Here is a 24703-nt window from a genome sequence, read left to right on the forward strand (position 1 = left end):
ATAATGGACTATTGGATACATTGAACAATAATGACAGAATGTGGATATGAATGACAATAATGGACTATTGGATACATTGAACAATAATGACAGAATGTGGCTATGACAATAATGGACTATTGGATACATTGAACAATAATGACAGAATGTGGATAGGACAATAATGGACTATTGGATACATTGAACCATAATGACAGAATGTGGATAGGACGATACAAACTGCTAAGAAAGGAGCAATGTTACCAGCTATCAGCAACATTTTCCAAAGCAAACAACTTCTGGTCTATCTTTATGACCTAAAGGGCGCCAGTTCTTTGCCACGCTCTTCCCCCTGTCCCACCCTGTCCCGTACCAATCTCTTAACGGGGGGAGGGGGGGGGGGGAAATCTCTCCTCGTGATGTACGTGCAAGTGAAGATGCCAAATTGTTTGGGGCGCTATCGATTTCTGTCCACCCTGGTACTTCCCCTCCCCATCACCCCGCCAGAACGCTTTTCCTATTTCTCCAGACAATATCATCCTGCAGCAGCCCCCCCCCCCCGGCCGGCGCTGCCTCCCTCCCCCCATCTTCCCTCCCCGTTTCTATACCCGCTACCAACCGTCCCTTCTATCAGGACATTTTCTCAGAGACCTTTTTTTCTTAAGCATTGAAAACGTTAGATCAGACGTGACGTCCCAGGCTGACCCAGATTGCTTCGGGGAGTACTGCCCCTATTACAGAAACCCTCAGACCCACTCCCGCCTTCTGGAATGGGAAGCGGTGGTCAAGGGGCCGGGTAGAAAGGGGGAGTGTATATTATAGAAGGCCAACGGTTTAATTTTACACCTCCATCCCTCTACGGATGTAACCAATCAAGTAGAAGAAAAAGTTTTTAAATTCTTTAAAAAAAATGGTTTTAATTATATTGAATAATACTGACTGCATAAAGCGCCAGGTCTTTTTCGAAACTAGTAAACCTCTAAAGTTTGCATCTAACAGTTTTCCCACTGTTGCCTAAGTGTTGCTTACGTTATTTTCACTCAGCATTCTCCTATACAAACTAAGGTGACTTAGGGAGTTTGTGTAACACAAACTTGTTGGTGGCCCCTGTGGGACAGTTGTATTCTCACACTACTTCGCATTAAACTCTCAATTATAGCAATAGAAGACCTTAATTATCATAAAGGGGACATTAAGTACTTTGACTAAGGGTTTCAAATTTATTAAAACGAACTAATATTCATTCTCTGGCACTGCCAGGGTCGGGCTTCGTAAGAAAGGAACAAAATTCATGGTAGACCCTTTATCAGTGTCTACTTAGAAAGTTTCTGGTGATGTGACAGGTGTCTGCAGCAGTTTCGCCTTCTAAGAGACGAATATCTTCTTTAGGATGTTAAGGGCCTTGAAGGTATTATTATTATTAATAAATTTTTCATTCATTCAAAGACAGCTAGAAAAAGTTACTTAATAAAAATTCAATCGCAGAGATTTGCGTTCATTTAGATTCACTAAATGCTTCACATCGAGCTATGTCTTTGAGCAAGAGCATCCATCCAATCACCCGAATTATAAAAAAAATAGATTTATTTATATATATATATATATATATATATATATACATATATATATATATTATGCACATATACATATATATGACGGTACCCGCTGGAACGGCTTACCTTCACATTTTTCAATGTGGGGAAAAATATTACTTTTCTTGTGATTTAACGTTTAATATAAATGTATTAGTAGTTAAAAGTTAAGCAAATCCATCACTGAGTACTGGCACCTTTTTTTTTTTTTTTACAAAAAAAAAAGCACTATATATATTTACAATTGTATGTAGTGACTTCGTTACATCAAATGCTGAATTTTCTGCCACGGTAATTAAATTTGAAAATTTAGTAAGTCGTGGCTAGCACAAGACGGTTTTTATCCTTTTTTTTTATTTTTCGGAGACAATAAAACAGCAGTCGTCTGCTGAAGAACCAGCCCAAGTAATCTCCTCGTTCTATTCGATTTCTTAGCCTTGCTGGGAAATTTTAAATGTAAACTCAAACCACAGGTCGATCTAGGTGTCAGAATGTTCACTTCGATTGCTCTCCCTTGTTCTCGCTTTATTTTGCAATCTCTCCCCCCCCCCCCCCCTCACTCAGCAAGGCTGGCTCCTTCACTAGCATTCCATCGGCCATCACACGCATACAGCTTTTTAACCCATTCCACGCTGAGAATACGAGTTTAACTTTCTTCATCAACTGCGCAATGCTTTAAATCGGCCCTTCTCTCCCCCCCTCTCCCTTATTTTTGTTTCCCTCGTGCGTCCTAATACCGCGTCTTTCCGAAAGACATCCACAAATTATGCAAATCGCGCCGTCTCTCTAAACCGCATCTTGAAATTTGGATTCCAGGCATGAAGCACAATTTCTACTGTAACAATGGACACCTACCGGTTGATGAGTTCTACAGGGATCTGCTAAGTGGAGATTAGATGGAATGCTGAAGGTACTAATGAGACAGAATGGGGCACTGAAAGTTGGATAGAATCTGGGAGTGGAAGAAGAAAAATGGAAAATAGAGGGAATGGTGGCAGGGTAAGAACCACTGTAAACTTCAGGGAATACATGTGCATTGGAGTCATGGAATACATAAGGGATAAGGGTTATAGCGTTGGAAACTTTGGGGAATAAGGGGTTGGGGCTTTGGAAACTTTGGGGAATAAGGGGGTGGAGCTTTGGAAACTTTGTGAAAAAAAGGGGGTGGAGCTTTGGAAACTTTGGGGAATAAGGGGTTGGGGCTTCGGAAACTTTGGGGAATAATGATCGGAGTTGGGCATATGGGACTCAAACATTGTAAACGGTGATATGAGATTTAAACATCGGAGACTTGAATGAATGGAAAGATGGAAACTAGAATACGGATTATAAGAAAGAAGAGACCTCTTATTGAACTATAACACTGTAAGACTAACATAAAAGTGCAGAGTTAAGACAATATATGCTTACAATATGCATTCCCAATGAAATGAACTTGTTATCAGCTACTTATAGTTTACGTAAAGGCCAGACACAGTTCAGTGTATGCAATTTTGATCTCTCGCTTTTTTTCTTGGCAGAAAAAAAAAATCATTCCGCACACACGCGCACACACACACACATAGGCATAAACACATTTATTTTGGGGTAAAATGTAAATGTAGAATGCTACGACAGTTTACCTTTAACCCCAGTGGTATTCCACGTCCTCTCTTCGGAGCGCAATCATTGGTTGTAGGTTAACACTAAACATTATTTATTGTTTCGATGAGTTGAGTTTAGATCTAGTCAAAGATGTCTCTCGCAAAAGTCAAAATGGACCTAACATTTCTTTTGAACTTTAGTAATTTTCAATTTGAAAGAGATTTTTTTTTTCTTTGACATTTCTAAATGAAAGTTTATAACTTAACGCAATAAATTAAAAAAAAAAAATTATTTAATTTATATTTGCTTTGTTTGTGTTTTTGTTTTCTTTTCGTGAGATATTCCCCCCCCCCCAACAACGACTAAGCAGGATTTGAACTTTTGTTATGAACAAGCAGGTCTCAAGCAGTGCCAATCTCTCTGACAGGCAAAGAGAATCTGGAGATGTTTACGGGGTCAATTGTTACTATACATAGCTAATTATCAATATAATTATCGACAGATCTATATATTCCTGTTACCTTTTTTGATGATTGTTTTTTGTGTGTTTTTTTTAATATACGTTAAACTCTGAAGGCTCCATGTAACTCTTCCAATAGGTCTTTCTTTCTTTCTTTTTGTTTTGTTCCATACATTTTAAGCTTCTATTTTTTCACAGTCTCAGAAACTGTCTACCAAGAGATGGAAGCCATTAAGAAAGAAGGTCCAATAAACGAAGGCAGTGTTTATCTAAATGCTAATGTTTACAAGATTGACTCATTACCATGTAAACAAGTCTCGAGGGGAATCTAGGAGTTGTGGAGAGGGAAGAGGGGGGGGGGGGAGCTCCTTCCTTCAGTCCTAGTCTTCAATGTAGAACAGAGAGATTCCCCCCCTCCGGCCGTCTTATATTCACAACACACTAACACACACATACATATAAGTTACAGCTTGTCTATGTCTTTCTCTCTCTGTCCCTGTCTCTCTATCTATCTCTACATCCTTCTCTATCTATCTTTGTCTTTTTTCTTTCTCTGTCTCTCTCTCTATCTAACTCTATATCCTTCTCTATCTATCTTTGTCTTTTCTCTTTCTCTGTCTCTCTCTCTCTTACTTTATATCCTTCTCTATCTTTGTCTTTTTCTCTTTATCGCTCTCTTTATGTCTTTTTCTATCTCTATTTTTCTATCTCTTTCTACTTGATAAGACTACCATTTACTTAATCAGGCTACCATTCCCGTAATAAGGCCACCATTCACCTTATGAGGCTACCATTTACTTTATTAGGCTACCATTCCCGTTATTAGGCTGACATTTCTGTTGTTAGACAACGATTCCCGTTATTAGACAACTATTCCCGTTATTAGGTTATCATTTCCGTTATTAGGTTATCATTCCCGTTATTAGGTTACTATTTCAGTTATTAAACTACAATTTGCGTTATTAAGCTACCATTCCCGTTATTAGACAACTATTCCCGTTATTAGGTTATCATTCCCGTTATTAGGTTATCATTCCCGTTATTAGGTTATCATTCCCGTTATTAGGTTATCATTTCCGTTATTAGGTTATCATTCCCGTTATTAGGTTATCATTTCCGTTATTAGGTTATCATTTCCGTTATTAGGTTATCATTTCCGTTATTAGGTTATCATTCCCGTTATTAGGTTATCATTTCCGTTATTAGGTTATCATTCCCGTTATTAGGTTATCATTCCCGTTATTAGGTTATCATTCCCGTTATTAGGTTATCATTCCCATTATTAGGTTATCACTCCCGTTATTAGGTTACTATTTCAGTTATTAGGTTATCATTCCCGTTATTAAGCTACCATTCCCGTTATTAGGTTACTATTTCAGTTATTAAACTACAATTTGCGTTATTAAGCTACCATTCCCGTTATTAGGCAACCATTTACTTGAGTAGGTTACCACTCCCATTATTAGGCTACTATTCCGGTTATTAAGCTACCATTAGGTAGGCCACTATTTGTGTTACTTGGCTGTTACTAGGCCACCAATTAAAAAAAAGTATTTATCATATCAGTTAATAATCCAGCATTTCAACAAGTGAGCTACCAACAGATAGTACTCCATTCCGTGTTGTTTTGCTGATGTTGTTTCAGAAAGCCACAACACATTCGCAGTGATGCCCTTTTTATGTTATTTTCCCCCCGTTCAGACAACGTATATTCACATTAATGGATAGTTTGCATCTAAGAATATTCATTACATAATATGGGCTAAAATCATTTAGTGCGGAGCTAAACGGATGTCCTTTGCCTCCCCCGGACATGCGCAACAAAGTGGCTTTACAGGACGCAATGACAAATTGCTGCAGACTGGCAATGTAATGTCGTCGATCGAGCTTGTTTCAATTAATATCTGTTAGCGAAAGGGGCACACGGTAAGCGGGAGAGAGAGAGAGAGAGAGAGAGAGAGAGGGAGGGAGGAAATGAACAAGAAACGTGCATTACCCTTTTTCCCCTTTCTTTTCAATAAGAGTAGCATAGAGAAAGAGAGAGAGAGAAAAAAAAATTAGAAGCGGGTATGTGTGGAGGCCCATCCGGAAGTTAATTCGGAGTTAATTTCTCAACGGTTTGTGCATGAACACTGACAGCTTTTTTGGCTTTGTTTTTTTTCTTCTCTCCATTTTAGGCGCGACGGTTGGGGGAAATCTGTCCACTGGAGACATGCCGCGTTGTACATTCATTTCTCAAAAAAAATATGTATTTTGTTTTGGCTTTGGCTGTGAGTTAATGCACATGTCCCGCATCTGTTATTGTTCTCTTGCGCTTGAACAAAAGGTCGACAAAATTAAATAAAGTAATAGAATATGAAATAGTTGTGGGGGCTCAAATTCAGTATAGGTAAGATGAAAAGAGAGAGAGAGAGAGAGAGAGAGAGAGAGAGAGAGAGAGAGAGAAAGATGATGATGATAATGATTAAGAGAGCGCTAACGACTGTAATCAATTCGGAAAATAAAGAGTGAGAAAGACAGACAGACAGACAGACAGAGAAAGATGTGTATTGATCGTAATAAAAAAGAGACTCAAAGAGAGATGATAATATCCATTCGGTTTCCACCTCGTCCCGTGGCAAAGTATCCTTGATTATTAGGTTGTAAATATAACCCTAATTATATACTACACTGGAATCCGGTTAATCGGATCACACCGAGACGCGATCGATTCGGGCCTAATAAGCGGCTGGACAAATCAACCGGATTCTGCTATAATAATAGGATTTATTTTAGTACTTTTCAGACTTGGGCCGAATAAGCGGCTGTTCTTATTATCCGGTGTTCCAATTAACCGTATTCGACTGTACGTACAAGGCTCACTTAAGTTCGGCACACTCTTGTCACAGTTACTTTCTGTTCTAGTCGATGATAAAAGTATAATCCCGTTCCATAAAGTGCTGTTAAACACAAACACAGCGTAGGCTGAAGGCACTTTTAGAACAGAAACGATTTTTTGTTTAAAGCGAAACGATTTTAAATATGTTTTAATCAGCAATGTTTTCATCTTATTGTTCTTCGGGAACCTAATTATGTATCGGGTATGTTTGAACTCATTTAGGAGCAAATTCTAAGCCCTAAGTTCGTGAGCAGTAATGACCATCAGACTGGAGGTTTTGAGAAGAAAAGCGCGGCACAGCTAGATGAGTTGGGAACACAGCGAGACATAGGTACTTATCAGTTTAATATGAGCGAGACATAGGTACTTATCAGTTAAATATGAGCGAGACATAGGTACTTATCAGTTAAATATGAGCGAGACATAGGTACTTATCAGTTAAATATGAGCGAGACATAGGTACTTATCAGTTTAATATGAGAGAGACATAGATATTTACCAGTTTAATATATGAGGGAGACATAGATATTTATCAGTTTAATATATGAGGGAGACATAGATATTTATCAGTATAATATGCTTTTCAGGGGTCAAACCTTTATGTTCCTTAAAATATTGAGCTTATTTCACAAGTATGTTCGCTAATCTCGCTGGTCAATTTTCGACCCACAGTTTTAGGTTCTTCCCTCTGGTTTATCTTCGCTCTAATTTTATCTTTGTCCTTCTGGCTTATGCTCATAAATTTCACTTATTTATTAGTAGGCCTATATGAATATATTTAACTAAACTCTATTCGCCAATTTACATGATTGTAGTTCTGACCCCCATAACTAGAGCATAGAGTATTATTAACAGTAAATCAAAGAGTTGGCATGCATAGAAAACATTTTGTTTTAGCAACTTTTGATGAAGACATAGCTCTACTCTACATTAACTTTTAAGATCGCAACGGCAATATTGTGAATATCTCATTACAGTTTATTTCAAAGGAACAGCCAGGTGAGTAGACAAAGATCAGTCTGGGTGGGCCTTCTATTAAACCCCAATGCCATCAGCTGCAGAGACATAAAGTAGCCATTTTAGAAACATGCCCCCTCCCCCCAAGCTTAGAGCTAATAGAAAATAACATGAATCATGAATTTCGAAAGAAAAATTTGTATCAAAGTTGGTAACAATCCACTTAAGAAATTATACCCTAGGAAGCAAAGCAACTGCTGCCAATAGTGTAATTTTCCCCATAAACCCTTCAAGGCCCGGTTAAAAAAAAAAAAGGAAATTTCATCGTCAAGGAGTGTGTTGATGGCACAGTTAATCGTTGACAGATGACCTCCATTGTCAGGGCTCTGGGCGCCTCCTTTGCAGCACTGGTGACACTTTAATGGTATTTAATGGCTCGAGACGTGTTACCGCCGTGCTCCCCCCCCCCCCCCCCCACTCCCACTTCTGATTCAGTCTCTTGTGGTGCTTCCATCTCGTCTGATAAAGAAGAAATAAAGGGAGTGAATCTTTCCTCTTTTTTTCCCCCTTTTAAACCAATTTTAAAATCGTTACCTCCCTTGTCACTATGAGCATCTCTGGACGATTTCCAAGATAATATTTGATCAGAATTTTGTGTACGTTGAAGAGTCAGAAAAGTTAGTCTACAAGTATCCACTATTGTATAATATGTATGTATTGACCCTATTCTCACATCTTACGTGCGAGCATTTGAACATTAAAAGAAGTCAAAAGTTACATGCATAACAATTTTGTAGGGAAAAAGCAACTGGGGAAAGGTGACCTACTGTAGAAGTGATTATAGTATGGTATCTATTTATATTTAAGTAGGATAATGTACAGCAAGGTTGTAACCCACACAAGATGAAAAACATACTATGACTTGATTATAGAGCGTTATTTAGTTCCTGCGTATGAAAGAACCTAGGTCGGCTTTCGGTGCTTATTGGAGTGCTGATTCAACAACTAATAGGTACTCACCCCTATGTCTATTTGTAGTCTTGTCAAACATAAGCATGCCATCTTCTATCTGAAACACATAAATAATGAGTATAAAAACAACAGCAATAATCATTGGGAAAAAAATAAGCAACTATATCAGATATTTCAACAAAACATTCAACCATAGACCGGCCAATGGGACAATGTTTATTTATGTGGTGTAGTATGCTATCAAGATTGATAAGGAAATACACAATGAAATGTATTCTGGGAAAGTTTTGGTTTAAAGAATATGAATACAAAACTGTTACCGTGGATTAAAAAAAAAGTCTTAGATTATTTACAAGAATTCTATTTTAATTTATGACTTCCGGGGAACTTGAGACATGTCAACTTCGTCTCAAATAGTTAATTTTTGATTTGAGTTGAAATCCAATTGTAAAGTGACCAGAGAAAGCACTCACACGATCATTATCGATGGCGAATGAAACACAACAAAGATAAGAGTTTGTCAGTTTTAAATCTATTCTTTTTATCAACAGTATAGATTATAAATTTAGATCTACATATCTAGCTCTTGTAGAAGCTTTTTTTCTTTTGTACGTAATAAAATTAAAAGAAATATGTTTAAAGTGCCTAAAAGTCTCAATCCCTAACCTATAAAGCTACACACCATGTTTATACAACTCTATGTTTATGTAGTGTGATCTGTGCTCAAACAGTGTCACATAGACCAATGGTACCTTAACCTACACCATGTTTATACAACTCTATGTTTATGTAGTGTGATCTGTGCTCAAACAGTGTCACATAGACCAATGGTACCTTAACCTACACCATGTTATACAACTCTATGTTTATGTAGTGTGATCTGTGCTCAAACAGTGTCACATAGACCAATGGTACCTTAACCTACACCATGTTTTACAACTCTATGTTTATGCAGTGTGATCTGGGCTAAAACAGTGTCACATAGACCAATGGTACCTTAACCTGATGTCGATTTGGTTAAACAATACACACAAAATAAGCACATTACAACATAGTACTAGTAGAAAAAGAAAAAGACAACAAACTATAGTTTAAAAGGTCCTCAAGTTAAACATAGATTAAGTCATTCAAACTTATAGGTCGAGGAGAAGAAGTCTAACAAAATAAGACTTTTTTGTTTCTTCCACTGTCATCAGTTCATTGTATTGCTATGAGCGTATTGCTTGAATATAATGGGAAATAAAACGAAAGTTCGTCTATTAATAAAACCAGGGACACAACTCTCATTTCTTTTCGCGGGTTATAATTTGTGCATTTGGAAAAATTCGATAAAACTGGCGCAGGGTAAACGGGTCTGAAAAAAAAAAGCGCAAATAGTTTCGCGGTAAAGTCTCTCTCACTCTCTCTCTCTCCCTCTTGTTTTCTTTCCTCGTTCATCAATACCCCCCCCCCCCAATTGTAATAAATTATCTCCCATTTCCCTGCCCCATGTCCAGCGTTTCCTTTTAGACTAAAAGCTTTTTAATAGGCAATATAAACACAAGGAAATGAAACTGGCCTGGGGAAAAATATTTGTGAATTTAGTGCATTTGATTATGAGGTTTTGTATTGTCTGGACGTTTGTATGTTTGTTTATTGATGGCTGACACGATTTTTTTTGTGTGTGTTGTAAATTTCAGTTGCGTTAATCTTACGATCATAACAGGACTAGGGCCAGTTTTGCCAGTGGTCAACTTTTACATGGGGAGATCTTACATTCTAGACAGGAGAGAGCCCGATGCTCTGCTATTTAAATTGATGATAAAGATAAATATCAGAGAAAGATGATAAGAGATAGGTTTCAGAGAAAGAAAAATCAGATCTATGATTTAGAGATAGTGACTTGCTCTAAACGCTTGAGTGATGCCCTCAGCTGAGTGATGCCCCCCAGCTGAGTGATGCCCCCAGCTGAGTGATGCCCCCAGCTGAGTGATGCCCCCCAGAGAAAGTTTCAAAAAGGGTCTTCAGAAGATATTTCCAAAAAAGATCTTCAGAGAGATCCATCGAAAGGTCACCAGAGAGATCCAGTAAAGGTCTTAGGAAGGATGTTTTAGAGAAATGAACTCGGAGAGATCCAGTAAAGGTCTTAGGAGGGATGTTTTAGAGAAATGTACTCGGAGAGGTGTTACAAAAAAAAATGTGTAGACATATTACAGTGGAATGATTCAAAGAAAGATGTTTAAAAAAAGAAATGTATTCAAGCGAGTTAAAGACTTTGATTGAAGCTATTACTGCCGCAGAAACTTTTTTACCTCACACTTTAGAGGTCTGTGTCGGGGAAACAAGCTATACATGATTGGCAGGTAGGTGTCTCGCGTCACTCAGACCCACTTTAAAACTCCAATTGCAGACAATTGCTCACAAGGAAAACAAAATAAGTGATAACTTTTCGGTATGTTTATTACCTCCCTTGACTGAAATTCTAGCAGACGTAGAAAATAAAAACATCACAAGCAGCGATTTGTTTTCTTTATCAGTAACATAAAAATAACAACAATCACTGTCGTCAGGATCTACGTTTAAATTTCCCAAACAGTTTCAAAAGTATAACAACAGAGAAAAAAAAAAATAGGCTTTTAATTTCAATAACTCTAATATGAGTCTAGTATGAGGGAGATTTGAACCCAGGTGAAATATAACTTGTCTCCTTTCTTCCCTCTTCCTGATTAAAGCGCAACTATCCAAACTGCATGAAAGTCACGTCTCGCCTTGTTTTGAAAAAAGACTATTTTTACCTCACCTGTTAAGGCCCTAAATAAGAACAGCAACTCCATGTTAATTGTAAAATTAAAAGATAATTAATTTCTTTATTAATGTCGTTATTAAAACAGTCGCATTGGAATGTTAAAAAAAAAAAGATTAAATTAGAAAAAAAAATCAGTGATGTTTATTATATATAGGCCTATATATATATATATATATATATATATATATATATATATATATATATATATATATATATATATATATATATATATATTGATTGTGTTTTGTGGAATTTTGCTATATAATGATTTATGCACTATTGTAAATACAAAGTACAACCCACCAACATAAACTTTTCACATTCATAGTATTAACATATTAGCTAATATACGTATGTGGGAACTATTAGATGTAACAATGGAACTTCCTCCCCATTTAGAGTATAAAATAAATTCAAGGGGAAAGCATAGTTTGAAATTAAAATGGACTCCAACCCACTAACAGACCCAAGCAAACCTGGAAGAGGTCAGTCATCACTGAAGCTGAGGATACTGGAATAACATGACAGCAGATGAAGAAAGCTGCTCAGAACCGAGCTCGGTGGAGAGGTGTGGTTACGGCCCTATGCTCCCCGGGGAGTGCACAGGATTAGGTCAAAGTAAGTCTTTCCCCCCCCCCCCTTTCTCGCTCAACCCCCGCACATAAATCTCACGGCGACTGAAGGAGCAAAAATCAAAGGAAATTATTCAATCTTCGTGATCTCTTATAGGGGGGAAATAATCCATTGAAAGGAGGAGGGGGGGGGGGCTGCCATTCCTTGGTGTTGGAGGAGAAGGTACGAGAAAATCTGGATTGGAGGGAAAGGGGGGGGGAGGTTGTCCACTTCGGAAGTTCCTTACACATCTTAGCCATCTGAGCAGCAGACGACAACAAAAGACAAGTGCAGACCTGGTTCGTGCCTTTTCCTCAAGAAAAGTCTCGTTCTCAAAGACTTTCATTGTAGGATCACCCCACACCCCCTTATATTTTTTTTTTGTATTCTTGCTTTTTATTTTTTCTTTGTTACCTCCCTTCAATTGATTATTTCTTTGTGTTGTCTACCCTACTTTCGTGCGCGTATTGCTTTCATGTGTAGGACTTGATTGACAATGGACGATGAGTTTAGTCTGGACATGACGCTATGCAAACGCTTCTCTATATCTCGAATAGTTTCAATGCATTCTTTCCTAAATGTTAACCAGAATTTCCTTCTGTGATGATGAAATGTTTGTCTAATTAGCGGAAAACAACAAACACTCATTCCCTGAACTGTTGAACTTGATCATCAAATAAGAGGCTTAGAAAAAAACTAAAACAAAAAAAAATCACAACTATGTAAATAAACATCTTTAGTGATGAGGCTTCTATTAATAGAGTTATTATGTGATGGTATTTGGGCTTAGAAGAAAAAAAAGCATTACGGTTGTGTTTTTCACTTAATAACATGTTTTGTTCTATTATTATTCCAGTATCCATTACTTCAAAATTATTTTGACTAGAGAAATACAGATTTAAATTAATTTTTTTTTCTAGATATCATTTAACTCCGTTCTGTCCCTGTGATTTGCATTCTACTCCCAGTTGCTAGATTTCACTCCCTGTGATTTGTAATCTATTCCCAGTTGCTAGATTTCACTCCCTGTGATTTGCATTCTACTCCCAGTTGCTAGATTTCACTCCCTGTGATTTGTAATCTATTCCAAGTTGCTAGATTTCACTTCCTGTGATTTGTAATCTATTCCCAGTTGCTAGATTTCACTCCCTGTGATTTGCATTCTATTCCCAGTTGCTAGATTTCACTTCCTGTGATTTGTAATCTATTCCAAGTTGCTAGATTTCACTTCCTGTGATTTGCATTCTATTCCAAGTTGCTAGATTTCACTTCCTGTGATTTGCATTCTATTCCCAGTTGCTAGATTTCACTTCCTGTGATTTGCATTCTATTCCCAGTTGCTAGATTTCACTCCCTGTGATTTGTAATCTATTCCCAGTTGCTAGATTTCACTTACTGTGATTTGCATTCTATTCCCAGTTGCTAGATTTCACTTACTGTGATTTGCATTCTATTCCCAGTTGCTAGATTTCACTTACTGTGATTTGCATTCTATTCCAAGTTGCTAGGTTTCACTTCCTGTGATTTGTAATCTATTCCAAGTTGCTAGATTTCACTTCCTGTGATTTGCATTCTATTCCAAGTTGCTAGATTTCACTTCCTGTGATTTGTAATCTATTCCAAGTTGCTAGATTTCACTCCCTGTGATTTGTATTCTATTCCCAGTTGCTAGGTTTCACTTCCTGTGATTTGTATTCTATTCCAAGTTGCTAGATTTCACTTCCTGTGATTTGTAATCTATTCCAAGTTGCTCGATTTCACTTCCTGTGATTTGCATTCTATTCCAAGTTGCTAGATTTCACTTCCTGTGATTTGCATTCTATTCCAAGTTGCTAGATTTCACTTCCTGTGATTTGTAATCTATTCCCAGTCGCTAGATTTCACTTCCTGTGATTTGCATTCTATTCCAAGTTGCTAGATTTCACTTCCTGTGATTTGTAATCTATTCCAAGTTGCTAGATTTCACTTCCTGTGATTTGCATTCGATTCCAAGTTGCTAGATTTCACTTCCTGTGATTTGTAATCTATTCCCAGTTGCTAGATTTCACTTCCTGTGATTTGTAATCTATTCCCAGTTGCTAGGTTTCACTTCCTGTGATTTGTAATCTATTCCCAGTTGCTAGATTTCACTTCCTGTGATTTGCATTCTATTCCAAGTTGCTAGATTTCACTTCCTGTGATTTATAATCTATTCCAAGTTGCTAGATTTCACTTCCTGTGATTTGCATTCTATTCCAAGTTGCTAGATTTCACTTCCTGTGATTTGTAATCTATTCCCAGTTGCTAGATTTCACTTCCTGTGATTTGTAATCTATTCCCAGTTGCTAGGTTTCACTTCCTGTGATTTGTAATCTATTCCCAGTTGCTAGATTTCACTTCCTGTGATTTGCATTCTATTCCAAGTTGCTAGATTTCACTTCCTGTGATTTATAATCTATTCCAAGTTGCTAGATTTCACTTCCTGTGATTTGCATTCTATTCCAAGTTGCTAGATTTCACTTCCTGTGATTTGTAATCTATTCCCAGTTGCTAGATTTCACTTCCTGTGATTTGTAATCTATTCCCAGTTGCTAGGTTTCACTTCCTGTGATTTGTAATCTATTCCCAGTTGCTAGATTTCACTTCCTGTGATTTGTAATCTATTCCAAGTTGCTAGGTTTCACTTCCTGTGATTTGTAATCTATTCCAAGTTGCTAGATTTCACTTCCTGTGATTTGTATTCTATTCCAAGTTGCTAGGTTTCACTTCCTGTGATTTGTATTCTATTCCAAGTTTCTAGGTTTCACTCCCTGTGATTTGTAATCTATTCCAAGTTGCTAGGTTTCACTTCCTGTGATTTGTAATCTATTCCAAGTTGCTAGATTTCACTTCCTGTGATTTGTATTCTATTCCAAGTTGCTAGGTTTCACTTCCTGTGATTTGTATTCTATTCCAAGTTTCTAGGTTTCACTCCCTGTGATTTGTAATCTATTCCAAGTTGCTAGGTTTCACTTCCTGTGATTTGTAATCTATTCCAAGTTGCTAGGTTTCACTTCCTGTGATTTGTAATCTATTCCAAGTTGCTAGGTTTCACTTCCTGTGATTTGTAATCTATTCCAAGTTGCTAGGTTTCACTTCCTGTGATTTGTAATCTATTCCAAGTTGCTAGGTTTCACTTCCTGTGATTTGTAATCTATTCCAAGTTGCTAGGTTTCACTTCCTGTGATTTGTAATCTATTCCAAGTTGCTAGATTTCACTTCCTGTGATTTGTATTCTATTCCAAGTTGCTAGGTTTCACTTCCTGTGATTTGTAATCTATTCCAAGTTGCTAGGTTTCACTTCCTGTGATTTGTAATCTATTCCAAGTTGCTAGATTTCACTTCCTGTGATTTGTAATCTATTCCAAGTTGCTAGGTTTCACTTCCTGTGATTTGTAATCTATTCCAAGTTGCTAGATTTCACTTCCTGTGATTTGTATTCTATTCCAAGTTGCTAGGTTTCACTTCCTGTGATTTGCATTCTATTCCAAGTTGCTAGATTTCACTTCCTGTGATTTGTAATCTATTCCAAGTTGCTAGATTTCACTTCCTGTGATTTGTAATCTATTCCAAGTTGCTAGATTTCACTTCCTGTGATTTGTAATCTATTCCAAGTTGCTAGGTTTCACTTCCTGTGATTTGTAATCTATTCCAAGTTGCTAGATTTCACTTCCTGTGATTTGTAATCTATTCCAAGTTGCTAGGTTTCACTTCCTGTGATTTGCATTCTATTCCAAGTTGCTAGATTTCACTTCCTGTGATTTGTAATCTATTCCAAGTTGCTAGGTTTCACTTCCTGTGATTTGTAATCTATTCCAAGTTGCTAGATTTCACTTCCTGTGATTTGTAATCTATTCCAAGTTGCTAGATTTCACTTCCTGTGATTTGTAATCTATTCCAAGTTGCTAGGTTTCACTTCCTGTGATTTGTAATCTATTCCAAGTTGCTAGATTTCACTTCCTGTGATTTGTAATCTATTCCAAGTTGCTAGATTTCACTTCCTGTGATTTGTAATCTATTCCAAGTTGCTAGGTTTCACTTCCTGTGATTTGTAATCTATTCCAAGTTGCTAGGTTTCACTTCCTGTGATTTGTAATCTATTCCAAGTTGCTAGATTTCACTTCCTGTGATTTGTAATCTATTCCAAGTTGCTAGATTTCACTTCCTGTGATTTGTAATCTATTCCAAGTTGCTAGGTTTCACTTCCTGTGATTTGTAATCTATTCCAAGTTGCTAGATTTCACTTCCTGTGATTTGTATTCTATTCCAAGTTGCTAGGTTTCACTTCCTGTGATTTGTATTCTATTCCAAGTTTCTAGGTTTCACTCCCTGTGATTTGTAATCTATTCCAAGTTGCTAGGTTTCACTTCCTGTGATTTGTAATCTATTCCAAGTTGCTAGATTTCACTTCCTGTGATTTGTATTCTATTCCAAGTTGCTAGGTTTCACTTCCTGTGATTTGTATTCTATTCCAAGTTTCTAGGTTTCACTCCCTGTGATTTGTAATCTATTCCAAGTTGCTAGGTTTCACTTCCTGTGATTTGTAATCTATTCCAAGTTGCTAGGTTTCACTTCCTGTGATTTGTAATCTATTCCAAGTTGCTAGGTTTCACTTCCTGTGATTTGTAATCTATTCCAAGTTGCTAGGTTTCACTTCCTGTGATTTGTAATCTATTCCAAGTTGCTAGGTTTCACTTCCTGTGATTTGTAATCTATTCCAAGTTGCTAGGTTTCACTTCCTGTGATTTGTAATCTATTCCAAGTTGCTAGATTTCACTTCCTGTGATTTGTATTCTATTCCAAGTTGCTAGGTTTCACTTCCTGTGATTTGTAATCTATTCCAAGTTGCTAGGTTTCACTTCCTGTGATTTGTAATCTATTCCAAGTTGCTAGATTTCACTTCCTGTGATTTGTAATCTATTCCAAGTTGCTAGGTTTCACTTCCTGTGATTTGTAATCTATTCCAAGTTGCTAGATTTCACTTCCTGTGATTTGTATTCTATTCCAAGTTGCTAGGTTTCACTTCCTGTGATTTGCATTCTATTCCAAGTTGCTAGATTTCACTTCCTGTGATTTGTAATCTATTCCAAGTTGCTAGATTTCACTTCCTGTGATTTGTAATCTATTCCAAGTTGCTAGATTTCACTTCCTGTGATTTGTAATCTATTCCAAGTTGCTAGGTTTCACTTCCTGTGATTTGTAATCTATTCCAAGTTGCTAGATTTCACTTCCTGTGATTTGTAATCTATTCCAAGTTGCTAGGTTTCACTTCCTGTGATTTGTAATCTATTCCAAGTTGCTAGATTTCACTCCTTGTGATTTGCATTCTATTCCAAGTTGCTAGATTTCACTTCCTGTGATTTGTAATCTATTCCAAGTTGCTAGGTTTCACTTCCTGTGATTTGTAATCTATTCCAAGTTGCTAGATTTCACTTCCTGTGATTTGTAATCTATTCCAAGTTGCTAGATTTCACTTCCTGTGATTTGTAATCTATTCCAAGTTGCTAGGTTTCACTTCCTGTGATTTGTAATCTATTCCAAGTTGCTAGGTTTCACTTCCTGTGATTTGTAATCTATTCCAAGTTGCTAGATTTCACTTCCTGTGATTTGTAATCTATTCCAAGTTGCTAGATTTCACTTCCTGTGATTTGTAATCTATTCCAAGTTGCTAGGTTTCACTTCCTGTGATTTGTAATCTATTCCAAGTTGCTAGGTTTCACTCCCTGTGATTTGTAATCTATTCCAAGTTGCTAGGTTTCACTCCCTGTGATTTAGTGATATTCCCGTTAGCTTTATTTCATTCCCTTAAATTCTATGTTTGTGTTAATCCCATGTGGACCTGTTCCATTGTTTGTATACCTTCCCCATTACCAAAGGACCTTTTATATTGTCTGTGGACCCTTCCCACCCTTATGGATCTATCTCCTTGCCCAAGGCTTTGCCCTTGCTTCACAACCGTCTTAAAGAGTTAGTGTATATAAGATTCTGACCACTTCCCCATTCATTTCTTGTAAACCCTCTATATTTACATCATTTATTAATGTTTGTAGATAATGATGTAACCCTAAACGACATAATGTCAAAATTTAGACTCATATGTGCATTCCTACCTTTGTTATTGTGCTTAGTAATACCCTGCTTTGATTGATCTAAACAGCCATTAAGCTGTTAACTTCTGGTCATTTAACTGCAAACATTTTAAAATCTTCGATGCCAGTTCTATATACACTCTTCTAAGAAGAGCTAGCCTTTCATATTAACAAACGCATTTAGGTGGACCTGTCAGGCTCGGGACAAGATTTTAACAGGAATGTTGCGCTGTTTGTGAGTGTGTGTGTGTTTGCATGTAGCGAGTCGACATGACAACACCAAGCCGGTCAGACGTACGGAGATGTTAAAAGATGTTTCTATTGGGGGTCGGTTTAATTACGGGCATTACTTGCCGCTAAAATCCCCGACACTGTAATCAAAAAGCTTTCAAGAGCCGTCTTCGGTACAGTTCTCTCATTTAATGACACAAGCATCGAGAGATAGATGGAAGGCCAGACGGAGGACAGAGAGTGAGACCGAAGAAAAAAGAAGATAAAGATATATATTCGATGGATAAGTGGTATTGATGATAAGAACTTTGGTTGTAAAAACAGATAGGGCAAATAGTTAGAAAAAAATAGAAAGAGAGACAGATAGATAGAAGACAGACAGACAGATACAGATAAAACGACGATGGATAGATAGATAGATAGATAGATAGATAGATAGATAGATAGATAGATAGATAGATAGATAGATAGATAGATAGATAGATAGATAAGATAATTAGATAGATAGATAGATAGATAGATAGATAGATAAATAGATAGATAGATAGATAGATAGATAGATAGATAGATAGATAGATAGATAGATAAGATAGATAGATAGATAGATAGATAGATAGATAGATAGATAGATAGATAGATAGATAGATGTGATTTGAACTCATTCTGATCACCCCTAACGTTCACTCTCTTCAGTACACACCTCCTACACATACACTCTCTCTTCCCCTCTCTATCCTACCCTCTTGTCATAAGTGTAGAGACCATTCCGCAGCGCGTGCCGGCACAGATCTATTTCCATCAGATTTATTATTCAACGTCTGCTGTGTTCAATCAAGTCTTATTACTGACTCCGTCCAGATACTTCCACCTCCCTCCCATCTCCTCCATCTCTCCCCCACCTCTCTGTTTCTCCTTCAACGCCATACTCCTCACCCATTACACTTTTTTTTTTTAAATTATCACGTCACTCACTCACTAACTCATGCAGTTACTAGCTGCTCACGGTGTATGTACATTGTTGCACTGGAAAGAATGGTAATACAGTGCGAACAAAGAGGGGGCCGGGCAGTCTCTTTTCAAGTTTGTTTTTTTTTAGCCTAAGTTTTTTTTTTTATTTTAAGTTGTTTTCATTTTACATTAAGTTATTTTTAAGTTGTTTTCATTGTACATTAAGTTATTTTTAAGTTGTTTTCATTTTACATTAAGTTATTTTTAAGTTGTTTTCATTTTACATTAAGTTATTTTTAAGTTGTTTTCATTGTACATTAAGTTATTTTTAAGTTGTTTTTTTTTTAAGTTTGTTTTTTCTCTTTTCTTCTTGTGATATTTTTTTCTAAGTATTTGTATTCGTCCCTAAAGTTTGACTTATGCTCTCTTTCTTTCAAACAGTGTACGGACATTACCCAGCAGGTTATCCACTTCCGGTCCCGGTGCATGATACGAGTTTGGAAGCTGGAGAAAATACAATTCTCGGAAGGGTTTCTTAATTTTTAGCGGCCCCCGTAAGGGGAAAAAGACGCTATTAGGTTTGTGCAAAATGTCCGTCTGTCCGTCTGTCCGTCTGTCCGTCTGTCACACTCAGATCTCGAAAACTAGAAGAGATATGAAAAATATTATTTCATCATTAAATCCGGCTTGAAAAGTTTAGGTGCAACGGCTACTTTTGGTTTTCTAAAAGCAAACCGTTTAATTTATAAAATTAATTATGCAAGCGATTTTTTCATAAAAATACACCAATTCTAAAACAATTACGTAAATGTAAGGGAGGCAATGTTACAATATGCCAACAAAGATGGACAATTTTTGTGTATTTTCAGTATCACTAAGTCAAATATATTTTTAAAATGTACAGGAAATGTTTACAACAAATACAAATAATAGTTAAAGACGTTTTTTCTGGTCAACTAGCTGCTAAAATTAAAAGAAAACATTTCTGTTTGTTTATAAAGGCTAATAATGCACTTTGTATGTAAATATCACGCACATTTTTTTTAATGGACTTTTTATGCAGCGATTTTCGTGCAGTAGCGTAACGTCGCAACATGATCAGATGCTAAACCAATTCCTTAAACTTTTTATAAAAATCAGGTTTTATTTATTTTTTGTTTAGTGCCCCCATCCGAATAAAAGAAGCTTAATTTTGTGCGTTTTGTCTGTTGGTCGGTATGTCCGTCACGATTAGATTTAAAAAACTAGAACTCTAAAAGCTATTGAAAATCTGATTTACCCTTTAATGTTCCTCCCATAACATCTCAATAGTTTTAAGTATCTAAAATTGATTGTTCCGGATTTTTATGTGCAAAACTAATCAACGCCAACAAATGTTTGTTTGCTCTTCTAACTTATATTACATTCAATTTCCATGCTTAAACGTTGCAAAACACATTATCAATAATATGTTGTTCCGTTTTTTATGTAAATAGCATATTAATGCTAAAACATAATCTCTATACTGACTTATATTTCATTAAGTGTAAAAATGTTCCGGATATTGTTTTATAAAACATGAATTATGCCTAATGATTGTTTGAAATCGCATAAGGCTTTTAAAAAAAGTAATTTACTAGAATTGATTACTGAAAATTACTTTTTAGACATTTAATTTTCTTGTAAAACATAACATAGAAGTTTTGTAATCGATAAAGAAAGTTCCGGATTTTGTTTCTTACAAATCGTCGCCAGAAATTTCCGAATTTATTTAAAAATCTACTAACGCCAAATAATTGTTTGAACTCCCTCTTCTATTTAATAAACAAATAATCTTCTCATTTACGAAATCATGTTTTTACGGATTTTTATGAAAAATATTTTAACTCACTACTCTCTTACAGTACATTTAACTTTCTACCTAAAACATTAAAAAATCTAATTAACGTTAATATTATGTTCCGATTTTTAAGGAAAACAGAATCCAAACACCAAAGTAAGGTATGAAAATCTCTCCACGTGGCTGTAGTACATCTAATTTTTATACGAGACCATCCAAAAAATTTAATTAACGGTATTACATTTATCTGAAATTCTCTTTTTCTTTTACTATTTATACAAACATCCGGAACAATCTATTATATAAACTTTTCAATTGTGTTCATACCTAAAAATTATTGCGATGTTTTGAAACGTAAAATAAAGGTTAATCCATTTTTAATAACTTTTAATTGTTTTTTTTTATATCAAGATAACGGACAGACCGACTGACAGACAAAACGCAAAAACAATGTGGCTTTGATCCTTTTTAAATAATATCTATTAGAACTCAGTGCACCAATGTCTATGAACCCTCGTTAAATATCTCGTGTAAATAAAGACATTTTTTTTATGGTACCGGTACTAGCCTATTGTCTTTGACGTCATATGAATGGACTCTTTAAATGTAATGTTAAAGAACGCACTCGGTGCACCAATGTCTATTAACCCTCGAAAAAATTGCTTGTATTAATGAAAACATATTTTAGTCTAACTAAGCCGTGTGACGTAGTGTTTTTTTTTTCCTTTGACGTCACATGGAATGAATTCTTTAAATGAAATGCTAAAAGAACGCACTCGGTGCACCAATGTCTATGAACACTCGAGAAATGGCTCGTGTTGATAAAGGTGATTTTTAGTCTAGCTAGGCCTTGTGACGTAGTGTTTTTTTTTCCTTTGACGTCATATGGAATGAATTCTTTAAATGAAATGCTTAAAGAACGCACTCGGTGCACCAAAGTCTATGAACACTCGATAAATGGCTCTTATAGATGAAGGCGATTTTTAGTCTAGCTAGGCCGTGTGACGTAGTGTTTTTTTTCCCTCTGACGTTATATGGAATTAATTCTTCAAATAAATTGAAAAAAGAACTCGGTATAGTAATGTTTATTAAGCCTCGTTATGTGACTCGCGTTTAAAAAAGGAATGATATCTTGATTTAGATCTAATCTAGATTTTTTAAACTAGATCTAGATTTTTATTACAGTATATCTAGATCTGGATTTATATTCTAATTAAAATTATTTTAGAGTCTAGATCTAGAATTTCTAGATCTAGTTTAGACTAAAATAGACTAGATTAAGATGTAGAATTTCAATTTCTAAACTTAAAGTGTAAAAAAAAAGTGTAGATTTTCATTTCCAAACATTTTGATCAATATTGTAATGTTTTAATATACTAAAACTAATCTACTATTTTTTTTTTATTAAATTTAAATTTAAATTTACGGCAAATGAATCTTTGAAACATTATTACTTTTGACCATCGGATGGCTGCCTGGTCGTGTGGTTTGCGCGCTGGACTGTCGTTCAGATTTATGGATGGCCCAGGGTTTAAACCCTGCCCGCTCCCATCCCCCGTCGTCCTGCGGGAGGTTTGGACTAGGAAGTAATTATCTTCAACTCTGAAGGAACATCCGAAACGTGTAAAACATTTTACATCAAAATTAAATCACCTCTTGAATATTATTTGCGAATATGCAGATCCGACAGGGATCCGACTTCGACGGGGGCCGCCTCTGAGTTTGTGTAACACAAACTCTCTTTGTAATCTTGTTATTTTTTTATTTCGTTCTTATCAAACTTTTATTGTAATGCTAGTCAAAATTAAATGACACTCGGCTTACAATAAATTGTAGACAAACCTTTGATCTAATTACTGCCCACATTAGAGAACACATAGGTCAGGGCCACTGTAAAAAAAAAAAGGGGGGGGAGGGCTGTAGTGAACTAGTAATCCTAACCACATTGAAATTCCGAGCAGTTAACGAGGGCCCCGGCTTACGATGGGATTGAGTTAACGCTACAAAACGGGTGTCTCTAGATAGATGGGACTTGTACCATTAAACGGAGAACATGGCTGGGCGGTAATCTATCATTCTTAAGAGAGCAAGGACAAGATGACCATAGGGAGAGATGAAGTGGAGGGGAGAGAGATGCTGAAGGAAAAGATGGAGAGGAGAGGGGGGGGGGAGGACGAAGTGGGATGCTAATGTAAGCAAGCTGATCACGTGACCTTGGTGTCACAAAGTATCCTTCTGTGACATTTAGAACGATGGCATCAAAGCGAGTGACTATTGATATATGGTATAGGTCAATTATAGTTGGGGAGCTCATTGCGACATCACATGAACAACAGACATACGCAGCGTAGAGGAGATTTTGAAGGTCATGTAAACATTAAATGGAGACCAGGCAAGGCTGAGGTTAGGCCAAGACACAAATAATCGGCACCAATCAAACTATATAACCTCGATTTGGTCTACTCAAAAGACAGAAATAATCGGCACCAATCAAACTATATAACATCAATTTGGTCTACCCAAAAAACACAAAATAACCGGCTAGGAAAATCAATGACTTGGCAGCATTTAAGTTATTGGTTAACATGCATGACTAGATGCATGACGCGAAGGACGTAATCATCATCTTCTTTTCTTTTTTTTTTTTTTTTGAAGTAACGTCAATATTTTATAAGATAAGATAAGATAAGATTCGGTCTACTCAACAGACAAATGAGTTCATATAATGATAGTTTCCATCCAATTACTTTGATCATTCCCTCATACCAATCAGGCCCGCCAGGACCTAGACAGATCGGGAGGGGGGAATAGGAGCTTCACTCTTATTTTGATGCATCTACTACTATAGGTATTTCAAGGTTTTTGGAATGTGAGGGGAAGACAAAGAGGCCCCAAATGTACCCAGTGGACTAGGACCGGACCCTAAGGTCCATACCGAGTTTCAATAAGGAAAAGAAAGTACTGTAAAGCTTAAGTTCCTGACTGTTCACGAGATCTCGCCATCTCAATGAGGAGGTCATATGTGAGCTCGCGTAACTCTTGATTAGAGAAGGAAGGGGGCACTATTCAGATATTATCCAACGTAAAACGTAAAAAAAAAAAGTTTCCCATGTGATCTACGGGGCAGATGATGTTAAGGTCATCTGTTTCTGTTTCCAACGGTTAACAAGCAGTGTGACATGTGGCCAGCACAACGACCAGCCGCCTTTACCTTTCGCCAACTAAAGTCAAATACCCAATATAGGTGCACTAAGGGGCGCCCTAAAAATCCCGAAATTCGAAATCCCAGTGTTCACCGAGATTCAAACCAAAGGACCCCATGTACGGAATTCGAGCGATTAATCACTCAGCCAACGCGCTTCATTATCCAACGTAGATACAAAATTTTTTTTTAAATCTCAGCAACAATTTAAGTTTAAAATAAATTATCCATAGACCAGAGGCAAGTTTACTGAGAACTCTGGCATCATGCATACATTAACTCTTTGTCTTGATTAGGCTGTCAGAAAATAGTATCATTAACTCACTTTTTTAAAGCAATCAACCCCCCCCCCCACTTCATACTCTATATGTAAAGTCACGCCATCCTTCTACTTTCACACCCCCTTTTCCCTAAAACCCTGGGAGCAGACGACATCGATCAAGCGTTACCGGCAACATTGTCACTCAAGCATGAAATCATCACACCCTGTTTGTGTGTGTGACGTCACGCCCAACGATAAAAAAAAAAAGTCACTGCTGATTGGGTAAACCCTGTCAGGTGACATTATCTCCGGAAA

General features: G+C 36.7%; 1 protein-coding gene across 7 annotated transcripts in view; it reads right to left on the reverse strand.

Annotated features, from left to right (window-relative positions):
- LOC106061348 (RNA-binding protein Musashi homolog 2-like) overlaps positions 1 to 24703 on the reverse strand; it is a 291717-nt gene that overhangs the window by 42694 nt on the left and 224320 nt on the right. For all 7 annotated transcript variants that reach the window (XR_008773920.1, XM_056005718.1, XM_056005716.1 and 4 more), the window contains exon 7: positions 8471 to 8519. Coding sequence is in view for 6 of the 7 variants with exons in the window: in XM_056005718.1 (XP_055861693.1) it covers positions 8471 to 8519 (49 nt within the window). In the remaining variant the exon portion in view is untranslated. The remainder of the gene's footprint in view (positions 1 to 8470; positions 8520 to 24703) is intronic.

The sequence above is a fragment of the Biomphalaria glabrata genome, chromosome 12 (assembly GCF_947242115.1).
Source record: "Biomphalaria glabrata chromosome 12, xgBioGlab47.1, whole genome shotgun sequence".
Taxonomy (NCBI): domain Eukaryota; kingdom Metazoa; phylum Mollusca; class Gastropoda; family Planorbidae; genus Biomphalaria; species Biomphalaria glabrata.